Here is a 23402-nt window from a genome sequence, read left to right as displayed (position 1 = left end):
ATCTGTCTCCGCTGTCTCCCATCTGTCCCTCTGTCTCCCATCTGTTCATCTGTCTCCGCTGTCTCCCATCTGTCCCTCTGTCTCCCATCTGTCTCCGCTGTCTCCCATCTGTCTCCCATCTGTCCCTCTGTCTCCCATCTGTCTCCCATCTGTCCCTCTGTCTCCCATCTGTCCATCTGTCTCCGCTGTCTCCCATCTGTCCCTCTGTCTCGCTGTCTCCCATCTGTCCCTCTGTCTCCCATCTGTCCCTCTGTTTCGCTGTCTCCCATCTGTCCCTCTGTCTCGCTGTCTCCCATCTGTCCCTCTGTCTCCCATCTGTCTCCTCTCTCTCCCATCTGTCCCTCTGGCTCCTCTGTCTCCCATCTGTCCCTCTGTCTCCCATCTGTCCATCTGCCTCCGCTGTCTCCCATCTGTCCCTCTGTCTCCCATCTGTCCATCTGTCTCCGCTGTCTCCCATCTGTCCCTCTGTCTCCTCTGTCCCCATCTGTCTCCGCTGTCTCCCATCTGTCCCTCTGTCTCCCATCTGTCCATCTGTCTCCACTGTCTCCCATCTGTCCCTCTGTCTCCGCTGTCGCCCATCTGTCCATCTGTCTCCGCTGTCTCCCATCTGTCCCTCTGTCTCCTCTGTCTCCCATCTGTCCATCTGTCTCCTCTGTCTCCCATCTGTCCATCTGTCTCCGCTGTCTCCACTGTCTCCCATCTGTCCCTCTGTCTCCTCTGTCTCCCATCTGTCCATCTGTCTCCTCTGTCTCCCATCTGTCCATCTGTCCCTCTGTCTCCACTGTCTCCCATCTGTCTCCGCTGTCTCCCATCTGTCTCCCATCTGTCCCTCTGTCTCCCATCTGTCCATCTGTCTCCGCTGTCTCCCATCTGTCCCTCTGTCTCCTCTGTCTCCCATCTGTCTCCTCTGTCTCCCATCTGTCCATCTGTCTCCGCTGTCTCCCATCTGTCCCTCTGTCTCCTCTGTCTCCCATCTGTCCATCTGTCTCCGCTGTCTCCCATCTGTCCCTCATCTGTCTCCGCTGTCTCCCATCTGTCTCCCATCTGTCCCGCTGTCGCCCATCTGTCCCTCTGTCTCCTCTGTCTCCCATCTGTCCATCTGTCTCCGCTGTCTCCCATCTGTCCCTCATCTGTCTCCGCTGTCTCCCATCTGTCTCCCATCTGTCTCCGCTCTCTCCCATCTGTCTCCATCTGTCCCTCTGTCTCGCTGTCTCCCATCTGTCCCTCTGTCTCGCTGTCTCCCATCTGTCCCTCTGTCTCCGCTGTCTCCCATCTGTCCCTCTGTCTCCCATCTGTCCCTCTGGCTCCTCTGTCTCCCATCTGTCCCTCTGTCTCCCATCTGTCCCTCTGTCTCCTCTGTCTCCCATCTGTCCCTCTGTCTCCTCTGTCTCCCATCTGTCCCTCTGTCTCCCATCTGTCCCTCTGTCTCCCATCTGTCCCTCTGTCTCCGCTGTCTCCCTCTGTCCATCTGTCTCCACTGTCTCCCATCTGTCCCTCTGTCTCCTCTGTCCCTCTGTCTCCTCTGTCTCCCATCTGTCCCTCTGTCTCCGCTGTCTCCCATCTGTCCCTCTGTCTCCTCTGTCTCCCATCTGTCCCATCTGTCTCCGTCTGTCTCCCATCTGTCCCTCTGTCTCCGCTGTCTCCCATCTGTCCCTCTGTCTCCCATCTGTCCCTCTGTCTCCTCTGTCTCCCACCTGTCCCTCTGTCTCCTCTGTCTCCCATCTGTCCCTCTGTCTCCACTGTCTCCCATCTGTCCCATCTGTCTCCTCTGTCTCCACTGTCTCCCATCTGTCCCTCTGTCTCCCATCTGTCCCTCTGTCTCCCATCTGTCCCTCTGTCTCCCATCTGTCTCCCATCTGTCTCCCATCCGTCCCTCTGTCTCCCATCCGTCCCTCTGTCTCCCATCTGTCCATCTCTCTCCCATCTGTCTCCCATCTGTCTCCCATCTGTCCATCTGTCTCTCATCTGTCCCTCTGTCTCCCATCTGTCTCCCATCTGTCTCCCATCTGTCCATCTGTCTCTCATCTGTCCCTCTGTCTCCCATCTGTCTCCCATCTGTCCCTCTGTCTCCCATCTGTCCCTCTGTCTCCCATCTGTCCCTCTGTCTCTCATCTGTCCCTCTGTCTCCCATCTGTCCCTCTGTCTCTCATCTGTCCCTCTGTCTCCCATCTGTCCCTCTGTCTCCCATCTGTCCCTCTGTCTCCCATCTGTCCCTCTGTCTCTCATCTGTCTCCCATCTGTCCCCCATCTGTCCCTCTGTCTCCCATCTGTCCCTCTGTCTCCCATCTGTCCATCTGTCTCCCATCTGTCCCTCTGTCTCCCATCTGTCTCCCATCTGTCCCTCTGTCTCCCATCTGTCCATCTGTCTCTCATCTGTCCCTCTGTCCCTCTGTCTCCCATCTGTCCATCTGTCTCCCATCTGTCCCTCTGTCTCCCATCTGTCCCTCTGTCTCCCATCTGTCCCTCTGTCTCCCATCTGTCCCTCTGTCTCCCATCTGTCCCTCTATCTCCCATCTGTCTCCCATCTGTCCCTCTGTCTCCCATCTGTCCCTCTGTCTCCCATCTGTCTCCCATCTATCCCTCTGTCTCCCATCTGTCCCTCTGTCTCCCATCTGTCCCTCTGTCTCCCATCTGTCTCCCATCTGTCTCTCATCTGTCCCTCTGTCTCCCATCCGTCCCTCTGTCTCCCATCTGTCCATCTCTCTCCCATCTGTCCCTCTGTCTCCCATCTGTCTCTCATCTGTCCCCCATCTGTCCCTCTGTCTCCCATCTGTCCCTCTGTCTCCCATCTGTCTCCCATCTGTCCCTCTGTCTCCCATCTGTCTCCCATCTGTCCCTCTGTCTCCCATCTGTCTCCCATCTGTCCCTCTGTCTCCCATCTGTCCCTCTGTCTCCCATCTGTCCATCTGTCTCTCATCTGTCCCTCTGTCTCCCATCTGTCCATCTGTCTCCCATCTGTCCCTCTGTCTCCCATCTGTCCCTCTGTCTCCCATCTGTCCCTCTGTCTCCCATCTGTCCCTCTGTCTCCCATCTGTCTCCCATCTGTCCCTCTGTCTCCCATCTGTCCCTCTGTCTCCCATCTGTCTCCCATCTATCCCTCTGTCTCCCATCTGTCCCTCTGTCTCCCATCTGTCCCTCTGTCTCCCATCTGTCTCCCATCTGTCTCTCATCTGTCCCTCTGTCTCCCATCCGTCCCTCTGTCTCCCATCTGTCCATCTCTCTCCCATCTGTCCCTCTGTCTCCCATCTGTCTCCCATCTGTCCCCCATCTGTCCCTCTGTCTCCCATCTGTCCCTCTGTCTCCCATCTGTCCATCTGTCTCCCATCTGTCCCTCTGTCTCCCATCTGTCTCCCATCTGTCCCTCTGTCTCCCATCTGTCTCCCATCTGTCCCTCTGTCTCCCATCTGTCCCTCTGTCTCCCATCTGTCCATCTGTCTCTCATCTGTCCCTCTGTCCCTCTGTCTCCCATCTGTCCATCTGTCTCCCATCTGTCCCTCTGTCTCCCATCTGTCCCTCTGTCTCCCATCTGTCCCTCTGTCTCCCATCTGTCTCCCATCTATCCCTCTGTCTCCCATCTGTCCCTCTGTCTCCCATCTGTCCCTCTGTCTCCCATCTGTCCCTCTGTCTCCCATCTGTCTCCCATCTGTCCCTCTGTCTCCCATCTGTCCCTCTGTCTCCCATCTGTCTCCCATCTATCCCTCTGTCTCCCATCTGTCCCTCTGTCTCCCATCTGTCCCTCTGTCTCCCATCTGTCCCTCTGTCTCCCATCTGTCTCCCATCTGTCTCTCATCTGTCCCTCTGTCTCCCATCCGTCCCTCTGTCTCCCATCTGTCCATCTCTCTCCCATCTGTCCCTCTGTCTCCAATCTGTCTCCCATCTGTCCCTCTGTCTCCCATCTGTCCCTCTGTCTCCCATCTGTCCCTCTGTCTCCCATCTGTCCCTCTGTCTCCCATCTGTCCCTCTGTCTCCCATCTGTCTCCCATCTGTCTCCCATCCGTCCCTCTGTCTCCCATCCGTCCCTCTGTCTCCCATCTGTCTCCCATCTGTCCATCTGTCTCTCATCTGTCCCTCTGTCTCCCATCTGTCTCCCATCTGTCCATCTGTCTCTCATCTGTCCCTCTGTCTCCCATCTGTCTCCCATCTGTCCCTCTGTCTCCCATCTGTCCCTCTGTCTCCCATCTGTCCATCTGTCTCTCATCTGTCCCTCTGTCCCTCTGTCTCCCATCTGTCCATCTGTCTCCCATCTGTCCCTCTGTCTCCCATCTGTCTCCCATCTATCCCTCTGTCTCCCATCTGTCCCTCTGTCTCCCATCTGTCCCTCTGTCTCCCATCTGTCCCTCTGTCTCCCATCTGTCCCTCTGTCTCCCATCTGTCCCTCTGTCTCCCATCTGTCCCTCTGTCTCCCATCTGTCTCCCATCTATCCCTCTGTCTCCCATCTGTCCCTCTGTCTCCCATCTGTCCCTCTGTCTCCCATCTGTCTCATCTGTCTCATCTGTCCTCTGTCTCCCATCCGTCTCTGTCTCCCATCTGTCTCTCTGTCTCCCATCTGTCCCTCTGTCTCCCATCTGTCTCCCATCTGTCCCCATCTGTCCCTCTGTCTCCCATCTGTCCTCTGTCTCCCATCTGTCCATCTTTCTCCCATCTGTCCTCTGTCTCCCATCTGTCTCCCATCTGTCCATCTGTCTCCCATCTGTCCCTCTGTCTCCCATCTGTCCCTCTGTCTCCCATCTGTCCCTCTGTCTCCCATCTGTCCCTCTGTCTCCCATCTGTCCCTCTGTCTCCCATCTGTCTCCCATCTGTCCCTCTGTCTCCCATCTGTCCCTCTGTCTCCCATCTGTCTCTCATCTATCCCTCTGTCTCTGTCATCTGTCCTCTGTCTCCCATCTGTCCTCTGTCTCCCATCTGTCTCCCATCTGTCTCTCATCTGTCCCTCTGTCTCCCTCTGTCTCCTCTGTCTCCCATCTGTCCATCTCTCTCCCATCTGTCCCTCTGTCTCCCTCTGTCTCCCATCTGTCCTCATCTGTCCTCTGTCTCCCATCTGTCCCTCTGTCTCCCTCTGTCCTCTGTCTCCCATCTGTCCTCTGTCTCTCATCTGTCTCCCTCTGTCCTCTGTCTGTCCATCTGTCTCCATCTGTCCCTCTGTCCTCATCTGTCCCTCTGTCTCCCATCTGTCCATCTGTCTCTCATCTGTCCCTCTGTCCTCTGTCTCCCATCTGTCCTCTGTCTCCCATCTGTCCCTCTGTCTCCCATCTGTCCCTCTGTCCCATCTGTCCCTCTATCTCCCATCTGTCTCCCATCTGTCCTCTGTCTCCCATCTGTCCCTCTGTCTCCCATCTGTCTCCCTCTGTCTCTCTGTCTCCCATCTGTCCCTCTGTCTCCCATCTGTCTCTCTGTCTCTCTGTCTCTCTGTCTGTCTCTCTCTGTCCTCTGTCTCCCATCCGTCCCTCTGTCTCTCATCTGTCCATCTCTCTCCCATCTGTCCTCTGTCTCCCATCTGTCTCCCATCTGTCCCCATCTGTCCCTCTGTCTCCCATCTGTCCTCTGTCTCCCATCTGTCCATCTGTCTCCCATCTGTCCTCTCTGTCTCCATCTGTCTCCCATCTGTCTCCTCTGTCTCCCATCTGTCTCCCATCTGTCCCTCTGTCTCCCATCTGTCCTCTGTCTCCCATCTGTCCATCTGTCTCTCATCTGTCCCTCTGTCCCTCTGTCTCCCATCTGTCCATCTGTCTCCATCTGTCCCTCTGTCTCCCATCTGTCCCTCTGTCTCCCATCTGTCTCTCTGTCTCCCATCTGTCCTCTGTCTCCCATCTGTCCCTCTGTCTCCTCATCTGTCTCCCATCTGTCCTCTGTCTCCCATCTGTCCCTCTGTCTCTCTCTGTCTCCCATCTGTCCTCTGTCTCCCATCTGTCCCTCTGTCTCCATCTGTCCTCTGTCTCTCCCATCTGTCTCCATCTGTCTCTCATCTGTCCTCTGTCTCCCATCCGTCCCTCTGTCTCCCATCTGTCCTCTCTCCCATCTGTCCCTCTGTCTCCCATCTGTCTCTCCCATCTGTCCCCCATCTGTCCCTCTGTCTCCCTCTGTCCCTCTGTCTCCCATCTGTCCTCTGTCTCCCATCTGTCCCTCTGTCTCCCATCTGTCTCCCATCTGTCCCTCTGTCTCCATCTGTCTCCCATCTGTCCTCTGTCTCCATCTGTCCCTCTGTCTCATCTGTCCATCTGTCTCTCATCTGTCCCTCTGTCTCTCTGTCTCCATCCCTCTGTCTGTCTCCCATCTGTCCCTCTGTCTCCATCTGTCCCTCTGTCTCCCATCTGTCTCTCTGTCTCCCATCTGTCTCCCTCTCTCTCTCTCTCTGTCCCTCTGTCTCCTCTCTCTGTCTCTCTCTCTCATCTGTCTCCCTCTGTCTCTCATCTGTCTCCCTCTGTCCTCTCTGTCCCATCTGTCCCTCTGTCTCCCTCTGTCTCTCCCATCTGTCCCTCTGTCTCTCCCATCTCTCCCTCTGTCTCCCTCTGTCCCTCTGTCTCTCTGTCCCTCTGTCTCCCATCCGTCTCTCTGTCTCCCTCTGTCTCCATCTGTCTCTCATCTGTCTCCTCTGTCTCCCATCTGTCCCTCTGTCTCTCTGTCCATCTCTGTCCCTCTGTCCCTCTGTCTCCCATCTGTCTCCCATCTGTCCTCTGTCTCCCATCTGTCCCTCTGTCTCCAATCTGTCTCCCATCTGTCTCCCCTCTGTCCCTCTGTCTCCCTCTCTGTCCTCTCCCATCTGTCCATCTCTCTCCTCTGTCTCCCATCTGTCTCCTCTGTCCATCTGTCTCTCATCTGTCCCTCTGTCTCCATCTGTCTCCCATCTGTCTCATCTGTCCATCTGTCTCTCATCTGTCCTCTGTCTCTCTGTCTCTCTCTGTCCTCTCTGTCTCTCTCTGTCTCTCCCATCTGTCTCTCTGTCATCTGTCTCTCTGTCTCTCATCTGTCCTCTGTCCTCTGTCTCCCATCTGTCCATCTGTCTCCCATCTGTCCTCTGTCTCCCATCTGTCTCCCATCTATCCCTCTGTCTCCCATCTGTCCTCTGTCTCCCATCTGTCCTCTGTCTCCCATCTGTCCCTCTGTCTCCCATCTGTCCCTCTGTCTCCCATCTGTCCTCTGTCTCCCATCTGTCTCTCTGTCTCCCATCTGTCTCATCTATCCTCTGTCTCCATCTGTCCTCTGTCTCATCTGTCTCTCTGTCTCCCATCTGTCTCTCCTCTCTGTCTCTCATCTGTCCCTCTGTCTCCCATCTGTCCTCTGTCTCCCTCTGTCCTCTCTCTCCCATCTGTCCCTCTGTCCCTCTGTCTCCCATCTCTCCACCTCTGTCCCTCTGTCTCCCATCTGTCCTCTGTCTCCCTCTGTCCTCTGTCCTCTGTCCCTCTGTCTCTCCTCTGTCTCTCTGTCCTCTGTCTCCCTCTGTCTCCCATCTGTCCCTCTGTCTCCCTCTGTCTCTCTGTCTCCCATCTGTCCTCTGTCTCTCTCTGTCCCTCTGTCCTCTGTCTCTCATCTGTCCATCTGTCTGTCTCTGTCCCTCTGTCTCTCATCTGTCCCTCTGTCTCCCATCTGTCCCTCTGTCTCCCATCTGTCCTCTGTCTCCCATCTGTCCTCTGTCTCCATCTGTCTCCCATCTGTCCCTCTGTCTCCCATCTGTCCCTCTGTCTCTCTGTCTCCATCTGTCCCTCTGTCTCCCATCTGTCCTCTCTCTCCCATCTGTCTCTCTGTCCTCTGTCTCCCATCTGTCTCTGTCTCCCATCTGTCTCCCATCTATCTCTCTGTCTCTCTCTGTCTCTCTGTCCCCTCTGTCCCTCTGTCTCTCTCTGTCTCCTGTCTCTCTGTCTCTGTCCTCTGTCTCCCATCTGTCCTCTGTCTCCCTCTGTCCTCTCTCTCCCATCTGTCCCTCTGTCTCTCCATCTGTCTCTCATCTGTCCCCCATCTGTCCTCTGTCTCCCATCTGTCCCTCTGTCTCCTCTGTCCTCTGTCTCATCTGTCCCTCTGTCTCATCTGTCTCTCTGTCCTCTGTCTCTCCATCTCTCTCATCTGTCCCTCTGTCTCCCTCTATCCCTCTGTCTCCCTCTGTCCTCTCTCTCTCATCTGTCCCTCTGTCCTCTGTCTCCCTCTGTCCTCTGTCTCTCTGTCTGTCCCTCTGTCTCTCTCCCATCTGTCCTCTGTCTCCCATCTGTCCCTCTGTCTCCCATCTGTCTCCCATCTGTCCTCTGTCTCCCATCTGTCCCTCTGTCTCCATCTGTCCTCTGTCTCCATCTGTCCCTCTGTCTCCCATCTGTCCCTCTGTCTCCCATCTGTCTCCCATCTGTCCTCTCTGTCTCCCTCTGTCTCCCATCTGTCCCTCTGTCTCCCTCTGTCCCTCTGTCTCCCTCTGTCTCCCTCTGTCTCCCTCTGTCCTCTGTCTCCCATCTGTCTCCCATCTGTCCCTCTGTCTCTCATCTGTCCTCTGTCTCCTCTGTCTCCTCATCTATCTCTCTGTCTCATCTGTCCCTCTGTCTCTCTGTCCCTCTGTCTCATCTGTCCCTCTGTCTCCCATCTGTCCCTCTGTCTCCCATCTGTCTCTCTCCATCTGTCTCTCATCTGTCCCTCTGTCTCCCATCTGTCTCCCTCTGTCTCCCATCTGTCCATCTCTCCCATCTGTCCCTCTGTCTCCCATCTGTCCTCTGTCTCCCTCTGTCCCTCTGTCTCCCATCTGTCCTCTGTCTCCCATCTGTCCATCTGTCCTCTGTCTCTCTGTCTCCCTCTGTCCCTCTGTCCTCTGTCTCTGTCTCCCTCTGTCTCTGTCTCCCATCTGTCCCTCTGTCTCCCATCTGTCCCTCTGTCTCCCATCTGTCCCTCTGTCTCCCATCTGTCCCTCTGTCTCCTCATCTGTCTCCCATCTGTCTCCCATCTGTCTCTCTGTCTCCCATCTGTCCTCTGTCTCTCTCTGTCTCTCTCCCATCTGTCTCCATCTGTCTCCCATCTGTCCATCTGTCTCTCATCTGTCCCTCTGTCTCCCATCTGTCTGTCTCCCTCTGTCTCCCATCTGTCCATCTGTCTCTCATCTGTCCTCTGTCTCCCTCTGTCTCCCATCTGTCTCTCATCTGTCCCTCTGTCTCCCATCTGTCCTCTGTCTCTCTCTGTCCATCTGTCTCCCATCTGTCCCTCTGTCTCCCATCTGTCTCCCATCTGTCTCCATCTGTCCCTCTGTCTCCCATCTGTCCCTCTGTCTCTCTGTCCATCTGTCTCCATCTGTCCTCTGTCTCCCTCTGTCTCCCATCTGTCCTCTGTCTCCCTCTGTCCCTCTGTCTCCTGTCTGTCCCTCTGTCTCCCATCTGTCCATCTGTCTCTCATCTGTCTCTGTCCCTCTGTCTCCCTCTGTCCATCTGTCTCCCATCTGTCCCTCTGTCTCCCATCTGTCCCTCTGTCTCCCATCTGTCCCTCTGTCTCCCATCTGTCTCTCTGTCTCCCATCTGTCCCTCTGTCTCCCATCTGTCTGTCCCTCTGTCCCTCTGTCTCCATCTGTCCCTCTGTCTCCCATCTGTCTCCCATCTATCCTCTGTCTCCCATCTCTCCCTCTGTCTCCCATCTGTCCCTCTGTCTCCCATCTGTCTCCCATCTGTCTCTCATCTGTCTCTCTGTCTCTCTCTCTGTCCCTCTGTCTCCCTCTGTCCTCTCTGTCCCATCTGTCCCTCTGTCTCCCTCTGTCTCCCATCTGTCCTCTCTGTCCTCTGTCTCCCATCTGTCCCTCTGTCTCCCATCTGTCCATCTGTCTCCCATCTGTCCTCTGTCTCCATCTGTCTCCCATCTGTCCTCTGTCTCCCATCTGTCTCCCATCTGTCCCTCTGTCTCCCATCTGTCCCTCTGTCTCCCATCTGTCCATCTGTCTCTCATCTGTCCCTCTGTCCCTCTGTCTCCCATCTGTCCATCTGTCTCCCATCTGTCCTCTCTGTCTCTGTCATCTGTCCCTCTGTCTCCCATCTGTCCCTCTGTCTCCCTCTGTCTCCCATCTGTCTCTGTCTCCCTCTGTCCCTCTGTCTCCCATCTGTCTCTGTCTCCCATCTGTCCCTCTGTCTCCCATCTGTCTCCCATCTGTCTCTGTCTCCCTCTGTCCTCTGTCTCCCTCTGTCTCCCTCTGTCCTCTGTCTCCCATCTGTCCTCTGTCTCCCATCTGTCCCTCTGTCTCCCATCTGTCCCTCTGTCTCCCATCTGTCCTCTGTCTCCCATCTGTCTCCCATCTGTCTCTCATCTGTCCCTCTGTCTCCCTCCGTCCTCTGTCTCCCTCTGTCTCTCTCCCATCTGTCCCTCTGTCTCTCCATCTGTCTCTCCTCTGTCCCTCTGTCTCCATCTGTCCTCTCTGTCTCCCATCTGTCCCTCTGTCTCCCATCTGTCCTCTCTGTCTCCCATCTGTCCCTCTGTCTCCCATCTCTGTCTCATCTGTCTCCCTCTGTCTCTCTGTCTCTCTGTCTGTCCCTCTGTCTCCTCTGTCCATCTGTCTCCCATCTGTCTCTCTCTGTCTCCCATCTGTCTCTCTGTCTCTCATCTGTCCTCTGTCTCCTCTGTCTCCCATCTGTCTCCTCTCTGTCCATCTGTCTCTCATCTGTCCCTCTGTCTCCCTCTGTCTCTCTGTCTCCTCTCTCTCCCATCTGTCTCTCCCTCTGTCTCCCATCTGTCCATCTGTCTCATCTGTCTCTGTCCTCTGTCTCATCTGTCCATCTGTCTCCCATCTGTCCCTCTGTCTCCCATCTGTCTCCATCTGTCTCTCTCTCTGTCCCTCTGTCTCCCTCTGTCTCTCTGTCTCTCATCTGTCCCTCTGTCTCTCTGTCCTCTGTCTCCCTCTGTCTCCCATCTGTCTCTCTGTCTCCCATCTGTCCCTCTGTCTCCCATCTGTCTCTGTCTCTCTGTCTCTCCCATCTGTCCCTCTGTCTCATCTGTCCTCTGTCCATCTGTCTCTCTGTCTCTGTCTCTGTCTCCCATCTGTCTGTCCCATCTGTCTCTCTGTCTCCCATCTGTCCCTCTGTCTCCCATCTGTCTCCCATCTGTCCCTCTGTCTCCCATCTGTCTCCCATCTGTCCCTCTGTCTCCATCTGTCCCTCTGTCTCATCTCCATCTGTCTCCTCTCTCTGTCTCTGTCTCCCATCTGTCCATCTGTCTGTCTGTCCCTCTGTCTCCCATCTGTCCTCTGTCTCTCTGTCCTGTCTGTCTCTCTGTCTCTGTCTCCCATCTGTCCTCTGTCTCCCATCTGTCTCCCATCTGTCCCTCTGTCTCATCTGTCTCCCATCTGTCCCTCTGTCTCCCTCTCCCTCTGTCTCCCATCTGTCTCCCATCTGTCTCTCTCTCTCTCCCATCTGTCTCTGTCTCATCTGTCCTCTGTCTCCTCTGTCTCCCTCTGTCCTCTGTCTCTGTCCCTCTGTCTCCCATCTGTCTCTCTCATCTGTCTCTCTGTCATCTGTCTCTCTCCCCATCTGTCTCTCTGTCTCCCATCTGTCCCTCTGTCTCATCTGTCCTCTGTCTCTCTGTCTCTCTGTCTGTCATCTGTCCTCTGTCTCCCATCTGTCTCTCTGTCTCTCCATCTGTCCCTCTGTCTCTCTGTCTCCCATCTGTCTCTCTGTCTCCCATCTGTCTCCATCTGTCTGTCTCCCATCTGTCCTCTGTCCCTCTGTCCATCTGTCTCTCTGTCCCTCTGTCCCTCTGTCTCCCATCTGTCCTCTGTCTCTCTGTCTGTCTCTGTCTCATCTGTCCCTCTGTCTCCCTCTGTCCTCTGTCTCCCATCTGTCCCTCTCTCCCATCTGTCTCTCTGTCTCTCTGTCCCTCTGTCTCCCATCTGTCTCTCTGTCTCCCATCTGTCCCTCTGTCTCCCTCTGTCCATCTGTCCTCTGTCTCCCTCTGTCTCCCATCTGTCCTCTGTCTCCCATCTGTCCCTCTGTCTCATCTGTCCCTCTGTCCCATCTGTCCTCTGTCTCCCCTCTGTCCCTCTGTCTCCCATCTGTCTCTCTGTCCCTCTGTCTCCCATCTGTCCCTCTGTCTCTCCATCTGTCTCTGTCTCCCATCTGTCTCTGTCCCTCTGTCTCTGTCTCCCATCTGTCTCCCTCTGTCATCTGTCCCTCTCTCCATCTGTCCCTCTGTCTCCCATCTGTCCATCTCTCTCCATCTGTCTCTCTGTCTCCCTCTGTCTCCCATCTGTCTCTCTCTGTCCATCTGTCCCTCTGTCTCCCATCTGTCCTCTGTCTCTCTCCATCTGTCTCATCTGTCTCTCTCCCATCTGTCTCTCTCTGTCTCTGTCTCCCATCTGTCTCCCATCTGTCTCTGTCTCCCATCTGTCCCTCTGTCTCATCTGTCCCTCTGTCTCCCATCTCTCTCTCTCTGTCCTCTGTCTCATCTGTCCATCTGTCATCTGTCTCTCTGTCTCCCTCTGTCTCCCTCTGTCCATCTCTCTCCCATCTGTCTCCCATCTGTCTCTCTGTCCATCTGTCTCATCTGTCCCTCTGTCTCCCATCTGTCTCCCTCTGTCTCTCTCTGTCCATCTCTCTCATCTGTCCCTCTCTCCATCTGTCTCTGTCTCTCTCTGTCCCCATCTGTCTCCTCTGTCTCCCATCTGTCCTCTGTCTCTCATCTGTCTCTGTCTCCCATCTGTCCTCTGTCTCTGTCTCTCTGTCCTCTGTCTCCCTCTGTCCCTCTGTCTGTCCTCTGTCTCCCTGTCTGTCTCCCTCTGTCCATCTGTCTCTCTGTCCCTCTCTGTCTGTCCTCTCTGTCTCTCTGTCTCTCTCTGTCTGTCTCCCCATCTGTCCTCTGTCTCCCATCTGTCTCTCTGTCTCCCTCTCTCCCATCTCTGTCTCTGTCCTCTGTCTCCCATCTGTCCCTCTGTCTCATCTGTCCTCTGTCTCTCCCATCTGTCTCTCTGTCTCTCATCTGTCCCTCTGTCTCCATCATCTGTCCATCTGTCTCCCATCTGTCTCTCCCATCTCTCTGTCCCATCTGTCTCTCTCCCTCTGTCTCTGTCTCCCTCTGTCTCCCTCTGTCCCTCTGTCTCCCTCTGTCCCTCTGTCTCCCATCTGTCTCTCTCCTCTGTCTCCCATCTGTCTCTCTGTCTCCTCTCTGTCCCTCTGTCTCCCATCTGTCCTCTGTCTCTCTGTCCTCTGTCTCCCATCTGTCCTCTGTCTCCCATCTGTCCCTCTGTCCCTCTGTCTCTCTCTGTCTCTCTGTCCCTCTGTCCCTCTGTCTCCCATCTGTCCCTCTGTCTCCCATCTGTCTCTGTCCCATCTGTCCTCTCTGTCTCTGTCTCCCTCTGTCTCTCTGTCTCCCATCTGTCCTCTGTCTCCCTCTGTCTCTCTCTGTCTCCTCTGTCCCTCTGTCTCCATCTGTCCCTCTGTCTCCCATCTCCCATCTGTCCCTCTCTGTCTCTCTGTCTCTCTGTCTCCCTCTGTCTCTCCATCTGTCCCTCTGTCTCCCATCTCCCATCTGTCTCCCTCTGTCTCTGTCTCCCATCTGTCCCTCTGTCTCCCATCTGTCCCTCTGTCTCTCATCTGTCTCCCTCTGTCTCCCATCTGTCTGTCCATCTGTCTCCCATCTGTCCCTCTGTCTCTCTGTCCTCTGTCTCTCTGTCTCTCTGTCTCTGTCTCCCTCTGTCCCTCTCCTCTCTGTCCCATCTGTCCCTCTGTCTCCCATCTGTCCTCTGTCTCCCCTCTGTCTCTCCATCTGTCCCTCTGTCCCTCTGTCTCCCATCTGTCTCTCTGTCCTCTGTCCCATCTGTCCCTCTGTCTCTGTCCCTCTGTCTCCCATCTGTCTCCCATCTGTCCTCTGTCTCCCATCTGTCCCTCTGTCTCTGTCCTCTCTGTCTCCCATCTGTCCCTCTGTCTCCCTCTGTCCCTCTGTCTCCCATCTGTCTCTCTGTCTCCCATCTGTCCTCTGTCTCTCTGTCCCTCTGTCTCTCTGTCTCTCTCCCATCTGTCCCTCTGTCTCCCATCTGTCTCTCCATCTGTCCATCTGTCTCCCATCTGTCTCATCTGTCCTCTGTCTCCCATCTGTCTCTCTGTCTCCCATCTGTCTCTCTGTCCTCTCTGTCTCTCTGTCTCCCATCTGTGTCTCTGTCTCCCATCTGTCCCTCTGTCTCCCATCTGTCCCTCTGTCTCCCATCCATCTGTCTCTCTCTGTCCCATCTGTCCCTCTCCCTCTGTCTCTGTCTCCCATCTGTCCCTCTGTCTCATCTGTCCCTCATCCCATGTCCCTCTCTCCCTCTGTCCATCTCTCCCATCTGTCCCTCTGTCTCCCATCTGTCCCTCTGTCTCCCTCTGTCCATCTGTCTCTCATCTGTCCCTCTGTCTCTCTGTCTCTCTGTCTCCCTGTCTCCCTGTCTGTCTCCCATCTGTCCCTCTGTCTCCCATCTGTCCTCTGTCTCCATCTGTCCTCTGTCTGTCTCCCATCTGTCCTCTGTCTCCCATCTGTCCCTCTGTCTCCCATCTGTCTCCCATCTCATCTCTGTCCTCTGTCTCCCATCTGTCCTCTGTCCTCTGTCTGTCATCTGTCTCCCTCTGTCCCTCTGTCTCTCTGTCTCTCTGTCTCCCTCTGTCTCTCTGTCTCCCATCTGTCCCTCTGTCTCCCATCTGTCCTCTGTCCCTCTGTCCCTCTGTCTCCCATCTGTCCCTCTGTCTCCCATCTGTCTCCCATCTGTCCTCTGTCTCCCATCTGTCCCTCTGTCTCTGTCCTCTGTCTCTCTGTCCTCTGTCTCTCTGTCCCTCTGTCTCTCTGTCCCTGTCTCCCATCTGTCTCTGTCTCTGTCCCTCTGTCTCCCTCTGTCTCTGTCCTCTCTGTCTCCCATCTGTCCCTCTGTCTCCCATCTCTGTCTCTCTGTCTCCCATCTGTCCTCTGTCTCCCATCTCCCTCTGTCCTCTGTCTCCCATCTGTCCCTCTGTCTCCCATCTGTCCCTCTGTCTCCCATCTGTCTCCCATCTGTCCCTCTGTCTCCCATCTGTCCCTCTGTCTCCCATCTGTCCCTCTGTCTCCCATCTGTCCCTCTGTCTCCCATCTGTCTCCCATCTGTCCCTCTGTCTCTCATCTGTCCCTCTGTCTCCCATCTGTCCCTCTGTCTCCCATCTGTCCATCTGTCTCCCATCTGTCTCCCATCTGTCTGTCCCTCTGTCCCTCATCTGTCATCTGTCTGTCCTCTCTCTGTCATCTCTGTCTCCCATCTGTCCCTCTGTCTCCCATCTGTCCCTCTGTCTCTCTCATCTGTCTCTCCATCTGTCCCTCTGTCTCCCATCTGTCTCTGTCTCCCATCTGTCCCTCTGTCTCCCATCTGTCCCTCTGTCTCCCATCTGTCTCCCATCTGTCCTCTGTCTCCCATCTGTCTGTCTCCCATCTGTCCCTCTGTCTCCCATCTGTCCCTCTGTCTCCCATCTGTCCCTCTGTCCATCTGTCTCTCCATCTGTCTCCCATCTGTCTGTCCATCTGTCTCCCATCTGTCCTCTGTCTCCCATCTGTCCTCTGTCTCCCATCTGTCTCCCATCTGTCTCATCTGTCCCTCTGTCTCCCATCTGTCCCATCTGTCCCTCTGTCTCCCTCTGTCCCATCTGTCTCCCATCTGTCCCTCTGTCTCCCATCTGTCCCTCTGTCTCCTGTCATCTGTCCCTCTCTCTCCCATCTGTCTCCCATCTGTCTCTCATCTGTCCCTCTGTCTCCCATCCTGTCCTCTGTCTCCCATCTGTCCATCTGTCTCCCATCTGTCTGTCTCCCATCTGTCTCCCATCTGTCCCTCTGTCATCTGTCCCTCTGTCTCCCATCTGTCCCTCTGTCTCCCATCTGTCCATCTGTCTCCCATCTGTCCCTCTGTCTCCCATCTGTCTCCCATCTGTGTCTCTGTCTCCCATCTGTCCCTCTGTCTCCCATCTGTCCCTCTGTCTCCCATCTGTCCCTCTGTCTCCCATCTGTCCCTCTGTCTCCCATCTGTCCTCTGTCTCCCATCTGTCTCCTCTGTCTCCCATCTGTCCCTCTGTCTCCCATCTGTCTCCTCTGTCTGTCCTCTGTCTCCCATCTGTCCATCTGTCTGTCTCTGTCCTCTGTCTCCCATCTGTCCCATCTGTCTCCCTCTGTCTCCCATCTGTCCCTCTGTCTCCCATCTGTCTCCCTCTGTCTCCCATCTGTCCCTCTCCCATCTGTCCCTCTGTCTCCCATCTGTCCCTCTGTCTCCCATCTGTCCCTCTGTCTCCATCTGTCCCTCTGTCCCTCTGTCCCTCTGTCTCTCATCTGTCCCTCTGTCCCATCTGTCCCTCTGTCTCCCATCTGTCCCTCTGTCCCCCATCTGTCCATCTGTCTCCCATCTGTCCCTCTGTCTCCCATCTGTCCCTCTGTCCCCCATCCCTCTGTCTCCCATCTGTCCCTCTGTCTCCCATCTGTCTGTCTCCCATCTGTCCCTCTGTCTCCCATCTGTCCCTCCCATCTGTCTCCCATCTGTCCCTCTGTCTCCCTCTGTCTCCCATCTGTCCTCTCTGTCTCTCCATCTGTCCCTCTGTCTCTCATCTGTCCCTCTGTCTCTCATCTGTCCCTCTGTCTCCCATCTGTCTCCCATCTGTCTCCCAACTGTCCCTCTGTCTCCCATCTGTCCCTCTGTCTCCCATCTGTCTCCCATCTGTCCCTCTGTCTCCCATCTGTCCCTCTGTCTCCCATCTGTCCCTCTGTCTCCCATCTGTCCCTCTGTCTCCCATCTGTCCCTCTGTCTCTCATCTGTCCCTCTGTCTCCCATCTGTCCCTCTGTCTCTCATCTGTCCCTCTGTCTCCCATCTGTCCCTCTGTCTCCCATCTGTCCCTCTTTCTCCCATCTGTCCCTCTGTCTCCCATCTGTCCCTCTGTCTCTCATCTGTCTCCCATCTGTCCCCCATCTGTCCCTCTGTCTCCCATCTGTCCCTCTGTCTCCCATCTGTCCATCTGTCTCCCATCTGTCCCTCTGTCTCCCATCTGTCTCCCATCTGTCCCTCTGTCTCCCATCTGTCTCCCATCTGTCCCTCTGTCTCCCATCTGTCCCTCTGTCTCCCATCTGTCCCTCTGTCTCTCATCTGTCCCTCTGTCTCCCATCTGTCCCTCTGTCTCTCATCTGTCCCTCTGTCTCTCATCTGTCCCTCTGTCTCCCATCTGTCTCCCATCTGTCTCCCAACTGTCCCTCTGTCTCCCATCTGTCCCTCTGTCTCCCATCTGTCTCCCATCTGTCCCTCTGTCTCCCATCTGTCCCTCTGTCTCCCATCTGTCCCTCTGTCTCCCATCTGTCCCTCTGTCTCCCATCTGTCCCTCTGTCTCCCATCTGTCTCCGCTGTCTCCTATCTGTAACACCTGTCCCACTCTCCATCCATGGTTCTAGTGAAATTTGCAACTCATTCCCTAGGTTGTTGCTGTAAATGTTTAACTTCCTGTGTGGCACCAACGTGGGTCATCAGAGCAGCCAGTGAATTAGCCCTCTGAACCAACAGTTCATCTCCCCTGCTTCCTTCCTCAGGAGCTGGAAAAGGCAGGTCTGCTGAACAAGACTAAGATAGCAGAGGGAGGCCGGAAACTGAGGTAGACTGTTCGCGATATGAAGAAGATACCTCATCTTCTACACCCTGTATCTACTGTATAGGTGTGGTGGGAACCGTGAACGTCACCCTGTGTGTGTGTGTGTGTGTGTGTGTGTGTGTGTCTGTGTGTGTGTGTGTGTGTTTAGGAAGAACTGGAATCCGTCGTGGGTGGTTCTGGTCGGGAACAGTCTGGTGTTCTTCAAGGATCCCAAATCCCAGACCCCCTCCAGCTGGGTAAGATAGTCCTTGAGTTTAACTATCATAGATGGAGTTTAAATTTAAAAAAAAATTGTATTATTATTATTTTTTTTTTTAAACGTCTCAAGACTGCTTTCTTATTGGTCTCCAGAAACCAGGCAACAGTCGTCCGGAGAGCAGTGTAGACCTGAGAGGAGCTGTGGTGCAGTGGACCAATGACCTGTCCAGCAAGAAGAACGTCTTCAAGGTCAGACACACACCAGGAGGGACCTCAAACCACCGTTGTCTTATTTCTATATTATTTCATAGACATTTTAAGATACTTTATTTCACCCTGTATTTTAGGGAAGTCAAATGTGTCTATTTTAGTCTCACTGAGAGAGAGAGAGAGCTGCTCTAGTGATTTTTCTGTGAAAAAAACATTCTCACGTCCTCTTGAGAGGAAGTTCAGTATCTGACTGTAGGCTGGGTGTTGCAACAGGACTCTATGAGCACCGGGGTTCCAGACAATTCAATACATGCCTTAAAATACAATGCATATTTTGTATTTCCAGAATTGTTATTTGAATTAATTTCCCAAATTGTATTGTTATTTTATTTATCCTTTATTTAACTAGGCAAGTCAGTTAATTAAGAACAAATACTTATTTTCTATGACAGCCTACCCCGGCCAAACCTGGCGACGCTGGTCCAATTGTGCGCCGCCCTATGGGACTCCCAATCACGGCCAGATGTGATAAAGCCTGGATTTGAACCAGGGAATGTAGTGATACCTCTAGCACTGAGATGCAGTGCCTTAGACCGCTGTGCCACTCGGGAGCCCGAATTGACTGAAGAATTAGTAGTAAGAAGTAGTACAGTACCTGGTGAAGTAGTCTGTGATTTGGGACTAACCACTTTGTCTGTTTGTGTGGTAGCTGAGGACGGTGACAGGGAATGAGTTCCTACTGCAGTCAGAGACAGACTCACTGATCAGAGAGTGGTTCAATACCATCCACAGTGTCATCGATAGACTGGTGAGTTTCACACACTGTGTGTGCGTTTGCGCGTGTTTGTGTGTGTATGTGTGCATGTGTGCATGTGTGTGTGTGTGTATGTGTGTGTTTGTGTGCGTGTGTATGTGTTTGTGCGTGTTTGTGTGCGTGTGTGTGAGCTCTTAGAACCGTTTGCAAGAGATATTCAGCCACAGGAGGCTGGTGGCACCTTAAAGGGGAGGACGGGCTTGTGGTAATGACTGGAGAGGAATCAGTGGAATGGTATCAAATACATCAAACACATGGTCTCCAGGTGTGAGACATTCCATTTGTCCTGTTCGTGTGTGATGCCATGCCATTCGCTCCGTTCCAGCCATTATTATGGCCCATCCTCCTCTCAGCAGCCCCCACTGTACTCAGCTACTCTAGGAGGACAATGGAAGGGAATTAAAAGCCTTTATTTATGACCAAACACCAACTTATTTTAGCATCTAGCTTTTCATCAGGGCGCTAACAAATGGTTAACAAAGTTGTCTGGTACAAGTTGAAATGGTCTTCTCTTCTATAGGATCGGGAGAATCCCCTGGACAATGTTCTGCTGTACTCTCTGAGGAGGGCGGGCAGTGTGGAGATGTTGGACCACAGTGGAGACGAGGAGGACAGTCGAGGAGGATTTAAGGCATCACGTGAGTCTCTTCATCCATCCATCCATCCATCCATTCATCCATCCATCCATCCATCCATCCATCCATCCATCCATCCATCCATCCATCCATCCATCCATCCATCCATTCATCCATCCATCCATCCATCCATCCATCCATTGCTCCAAGGATGATGTTGCTGTTGCTGTGGCTGCCCATGTGCTTCCTCCCAGTGGTCTATTTATCTTCACAATAACGTTGGTCTATCTTTTTTTCTTCTTGTACTTCTTGTTTCTGGTGCCTTCCCTCCTTCGCTCCCTCCTTCGCTCCCTCCTTCGCTCCCTCCTTCGCCCCCTCCTTCGCTCCCTCCTTCGCTCCTTCCTTCGCTCCCTCCTTCGCTCACTCCTTCGCTCCCTCCTTCACTCCCTCCCTCCTTCGCTCCCTCCTTCACTCCCTCCCTCCTTCGCTCCCTCCTTCACTCCCTCCTTCACTCCCTCCCTCCTTCGCTCCCTCCTTCACTCCCTCCCTCCTTCGCTCCCTCCTTCGCTCCCTCCTCCACTCCCTCCCTCCTTCCCTCCCTCCTTTATTTCTCTCCCTCTTTGCCTCCCGGTGCAGTCCCTCGTTCTGCTTCCAACGTGGAGAACTCAGAGAGGAAGCGTGTTCGGAGCAGACTGAAGAAGTTCATCCTCAAGAGACCTGCACTACAGATCCTACAAGAGAAAGGACTCATCAAGGGTGAGATCACTGACTGTGTCTCTGTCTCTGTCTCACTCTCCCCCTCCCCCACCCCCTCTCTCTCTCTCTCAAGTACATTTAAGGGGCTTTAATGGCATGAGAAACATGTGTTTACATTGACAAAGCAATTGAAATAGATAATACACAAAAGTGAAAGAACAAAAACAATTACACTCACACTAGTTCCAAATGAATAAAGACATTTCAAATGTCATATTATGTCTATATGCAGTGTTGTAACGATGTGCAAATAGTTAAAGTACAAAAGGGAAAATAAATCAACATAAATATGGGTTGTATTTAGAATGGTGTTAGTTCTTCACTGGTTGACATTTTCTTGTGGCAACAGGTCACACATTTGTTTTCAGTGCATCTCAGTTTCCACCTCATTTTGTGGGCAGTTTGCACATAGCCTGTCTTATCTTGAGAGCCAGGTCTGCCTACAGCGACCTTTCTCAATAGCAAGGCTATGCTCACTGAGTCTGTATATAGTCAAAGCTTTCCTTAATTTTGGGTCAGTCACAGTGGTCAGGTATTCTGCCACTGTGTGCTCTCTGTTTAGGACTAAATAACACTCTAGTTTTCTCTGTTTTATTGTAAATTCTTTCCAATGTGTCGAGTAATTATCTTTTTGTTTTCTCATGATTTGGTTGGGTCTAATTGTGCTGCTGTCTTGGGGCTCTGTGGGGTCTTTTTGTGTTTGTGAACAAAGCCCCAGGACCAGCTTCCTTAGGGGACTCTTCTCCAGGTTCATCTCTCTGTAGGTGATTGCTTTGTTAAGGAATGTTTGGGATTTGGATAATTAGCAGGTATCGGCCTAATTCTGCTCTGCATGTATTATTTGGTGTTTTACGTTATACACTGAGGATAGTTTTGAAGAATTCTGGATGCAGTCTCTCAATTTGGTGTTTGTCCCATTTTGTGAATTCTTGATTGGTGAACGGACCCCAGACCTCACAATCATTAAGGGCAATGGGTTCTATAACTGATTCAAGTATTTTTAGCCAGATCCTAATTGATATGACGAATTTTATGTTATTTTTGATGCCATAGAAGGCCCTTCTTGCCTTGTCTCTCAGATCGTTCACAGCTTTGTGGAAGTTACCAGTTACACTGATGTTTAGGCTGAGGAATGTATGTATCGTGTGGTCCTGGCAACTGGACCTTTTTTGGAACACAATTTATTTTTGTCTTACGGAGATTTGCTGTCAGGGCCCAAGTCTGAGAGAATCGTTGCAGAAGATCTAGGTGCTGCTGTAGGTCCTCCTTGGTTGGTGACAGAAGCACCAGATCATCAGCAAACAGTAGACATTTGACTTCAGATTCTAGTAGGATGAGGCCGGGTGCTGCAGACTGTTCTAGTGCCCTCGCCAGTTTGTTGAAATATATTTTGAAGAGGGTGGGGCTTAAGCTGCATCCCTGTCTCATCCCACGGCCTTGTGGAAAGAAATGTGTGTGTTTTATGCCAATTTTAACCCCACGCTTGTTGTTTGTGTACATCGTTTTTTATCATGTCTCATGCTTTTCCCTCAACACCACTTTCCATCAGTTGAGCTGCCACAACCCTCTGAGAGTCATGGCAGCTCAACTCCATGGAACTGGGCATCAATTCAGTTCATCGACATTCCTCTGGTGTTTGTTTTCATCGAATAATAAGGAAGTCGTGTGGTATCTATGAATGTGTCCGTGTCTCTCATGACCTCAGATCACAGTTCTGTGAGTGTTGACTGTAAAATCTCTTTAGACCAAATCATATTTAGTCTTCTAAAACATGCTGCTGTTGTTGTCATTTACAGACCAGGTGTTTGGCTGTCATCTAGAGATGCTGTGTGAGAGAGAGAAGAACAACGTGCCTCGTTTCGTCAGGCTCTGCACTGAGGCTGTGGAGAGGAGAGGTACAGCCATAAACATAAAACAATGTACAGCCTCTGGTACTACTCCCCTGTAGGTACAGCCTCTGGTACTACTCCCCTGTAGGTACAGCCTCTGGTACTACTCCCCTGTGGGTACAGTACAGCCTCTGGTACTACTCCCCTGTGGGTACAGCCTCTGGTACTACTCCCCTGTAGGTACAGCCTCTTGTACTACTCCCCTGTAGGTACTGCCTCTGGTACTACTCCCCTGTAGGTACAGCCTCTGGTACTACTCCCCTGTAGGTACAGCCTCTGGTACTACTCCCCTGTGGGTACAGCCTCTGGTACTACTCCCCTGTAGGTACAGTCTCTGGTACTACTCCCCTGTAGGTAAACTAATGTTTTGTGGAAGAGGAAGTGAACAGAGGATAATCTTAACTGCACATTTATATCACATTGAACTGGTTTATAATTGATGGGTTTTAAGACAGTGTTTTAAATATCTGTGGTTGTTGCCAGGGTTACATGGAGTTCCGGTGTGTTGTTGTCAGGGTTACATGGAGTTCCGGTGTGTTATTACCAGGGTTACATGACCTACCTGTGTGTTGTTATTCAGGTCTGGAGACAGACGGTATCTACAGAGTGAGTGGGAACCTGGCGGTCATCCAGAAACTACGCTTCCTAGTCAACCATGGTGAGGGAGGGAGTACGGGAGGAATGAAGAGAGGGAGGAGGGAGGGAGGGAGGGAGGAATGAAGAGAGGGAGGAGGGAGGAAGGGATGAAGAGAGGGAGGAGAGAGGGAGGGAGGAAGTACGGGAGGGATGAAGAGAGGGAGGAGAGAGGGAGGGAGGAAGTATGGGAGGAATGAAGAGAGGGAGGAGGGAGGGAGGGAGGAAGTACGGGAGGAATGAAGAGAGGGAGGAGGGAGGTATAAAGAGAGGGAGGAGGGAGGGAGGTATAAAGAGAGGGAGGAAGGAGGGAGGTATAAAGAGAGGGAGGAGGGTAGGAGGTATTAAAGAGAGGGAGGAGGGAGGGAGTTATTAAAGAGAGGGAGGAGGGAGGGAGGTATTAAAGAGAGGGAGGAAGGAGGGAGGTATAAAGAGAGGGAGGAGGGAGGGAGGGAGGTATTAAAGAGAGGGAGGACAGAGGGAGGTATGAAGAGAGGGAGGAGGGAGGAAGGGATGAAGAGAGGGAGGAGAGAGAGAGGTATTAAAGAGAGGGAGGAGGAAGGGAGGTATTAAAGAGAGGGAGGAGGGAGGGAGGTATAAAGAGAGGGAGGAGGGAGGGAGGTATGAAGAGAGGGAGGAGGGTAGGAGGTATTAAAGAGAGGGAGGACAGAGGGAGGTATGAAGAGAGTGAGGAGGGAGGAAGGGATGAAGAGGGAGGAGAAAGAGAGGTATTAAAGAGAGGGAGGAGGAAGGGAGGTATTAAAGAGAGGGAGGAGGGAGGGAGGTAT

The 23402-nt window shown here is 53.3% G+C and overlaps 1 protein-coding gene across 1 annotated transcript in view; it reads left to right on the top strand.

Annotated features, from left to right (window-relative positions):
- The window catches only part of arhgap9 (Rho GTPase activating protein 9), a 127476-nt gene that overhangs the window by 93299 nt on the left and 10775 nt on the right, over positions 1–23402 (top strand). The window contains 8 exon segments of the mRNA XM_065002039.1: positions 17481–17542; positions 17688–17775; positions 17891–17986; positions 18657–18755; positions 19282–19399; positions 19973–20092; positions 21889–21987; positions 22562–22639. Of these exon segments, the coding sequence (XP_064858111.1) occupies positions 17481–17542; positions 17688–17775; positions 17891–17986; positions 18657–18755; positions 19282–19399; positions 19973–20092; positions 21889–21987; positions 22562–22639 (760 nt within the window).

This window comes from Oncorhynchus nerka, linkage group LG15 (genome assembly GCF_034236695.1).
Source record: "Oncorhynchus nerka isolate Pitt River linkage group LG15, Oner_Uvic_2.0, whole genome shotgun sequence".
Lineage (NCBI taxonomy): Eukaryota > Metazoa > Chordata > Actinopteri > Salmoniformes > Salmonidae > Oncorhynchus > Oncorhynchus nerka.
The sequence above is the reverse complement of the archived record's forward strand: the minus strand, read 5'-3'. Positions and strand labels throughout refer to the sequence as shown.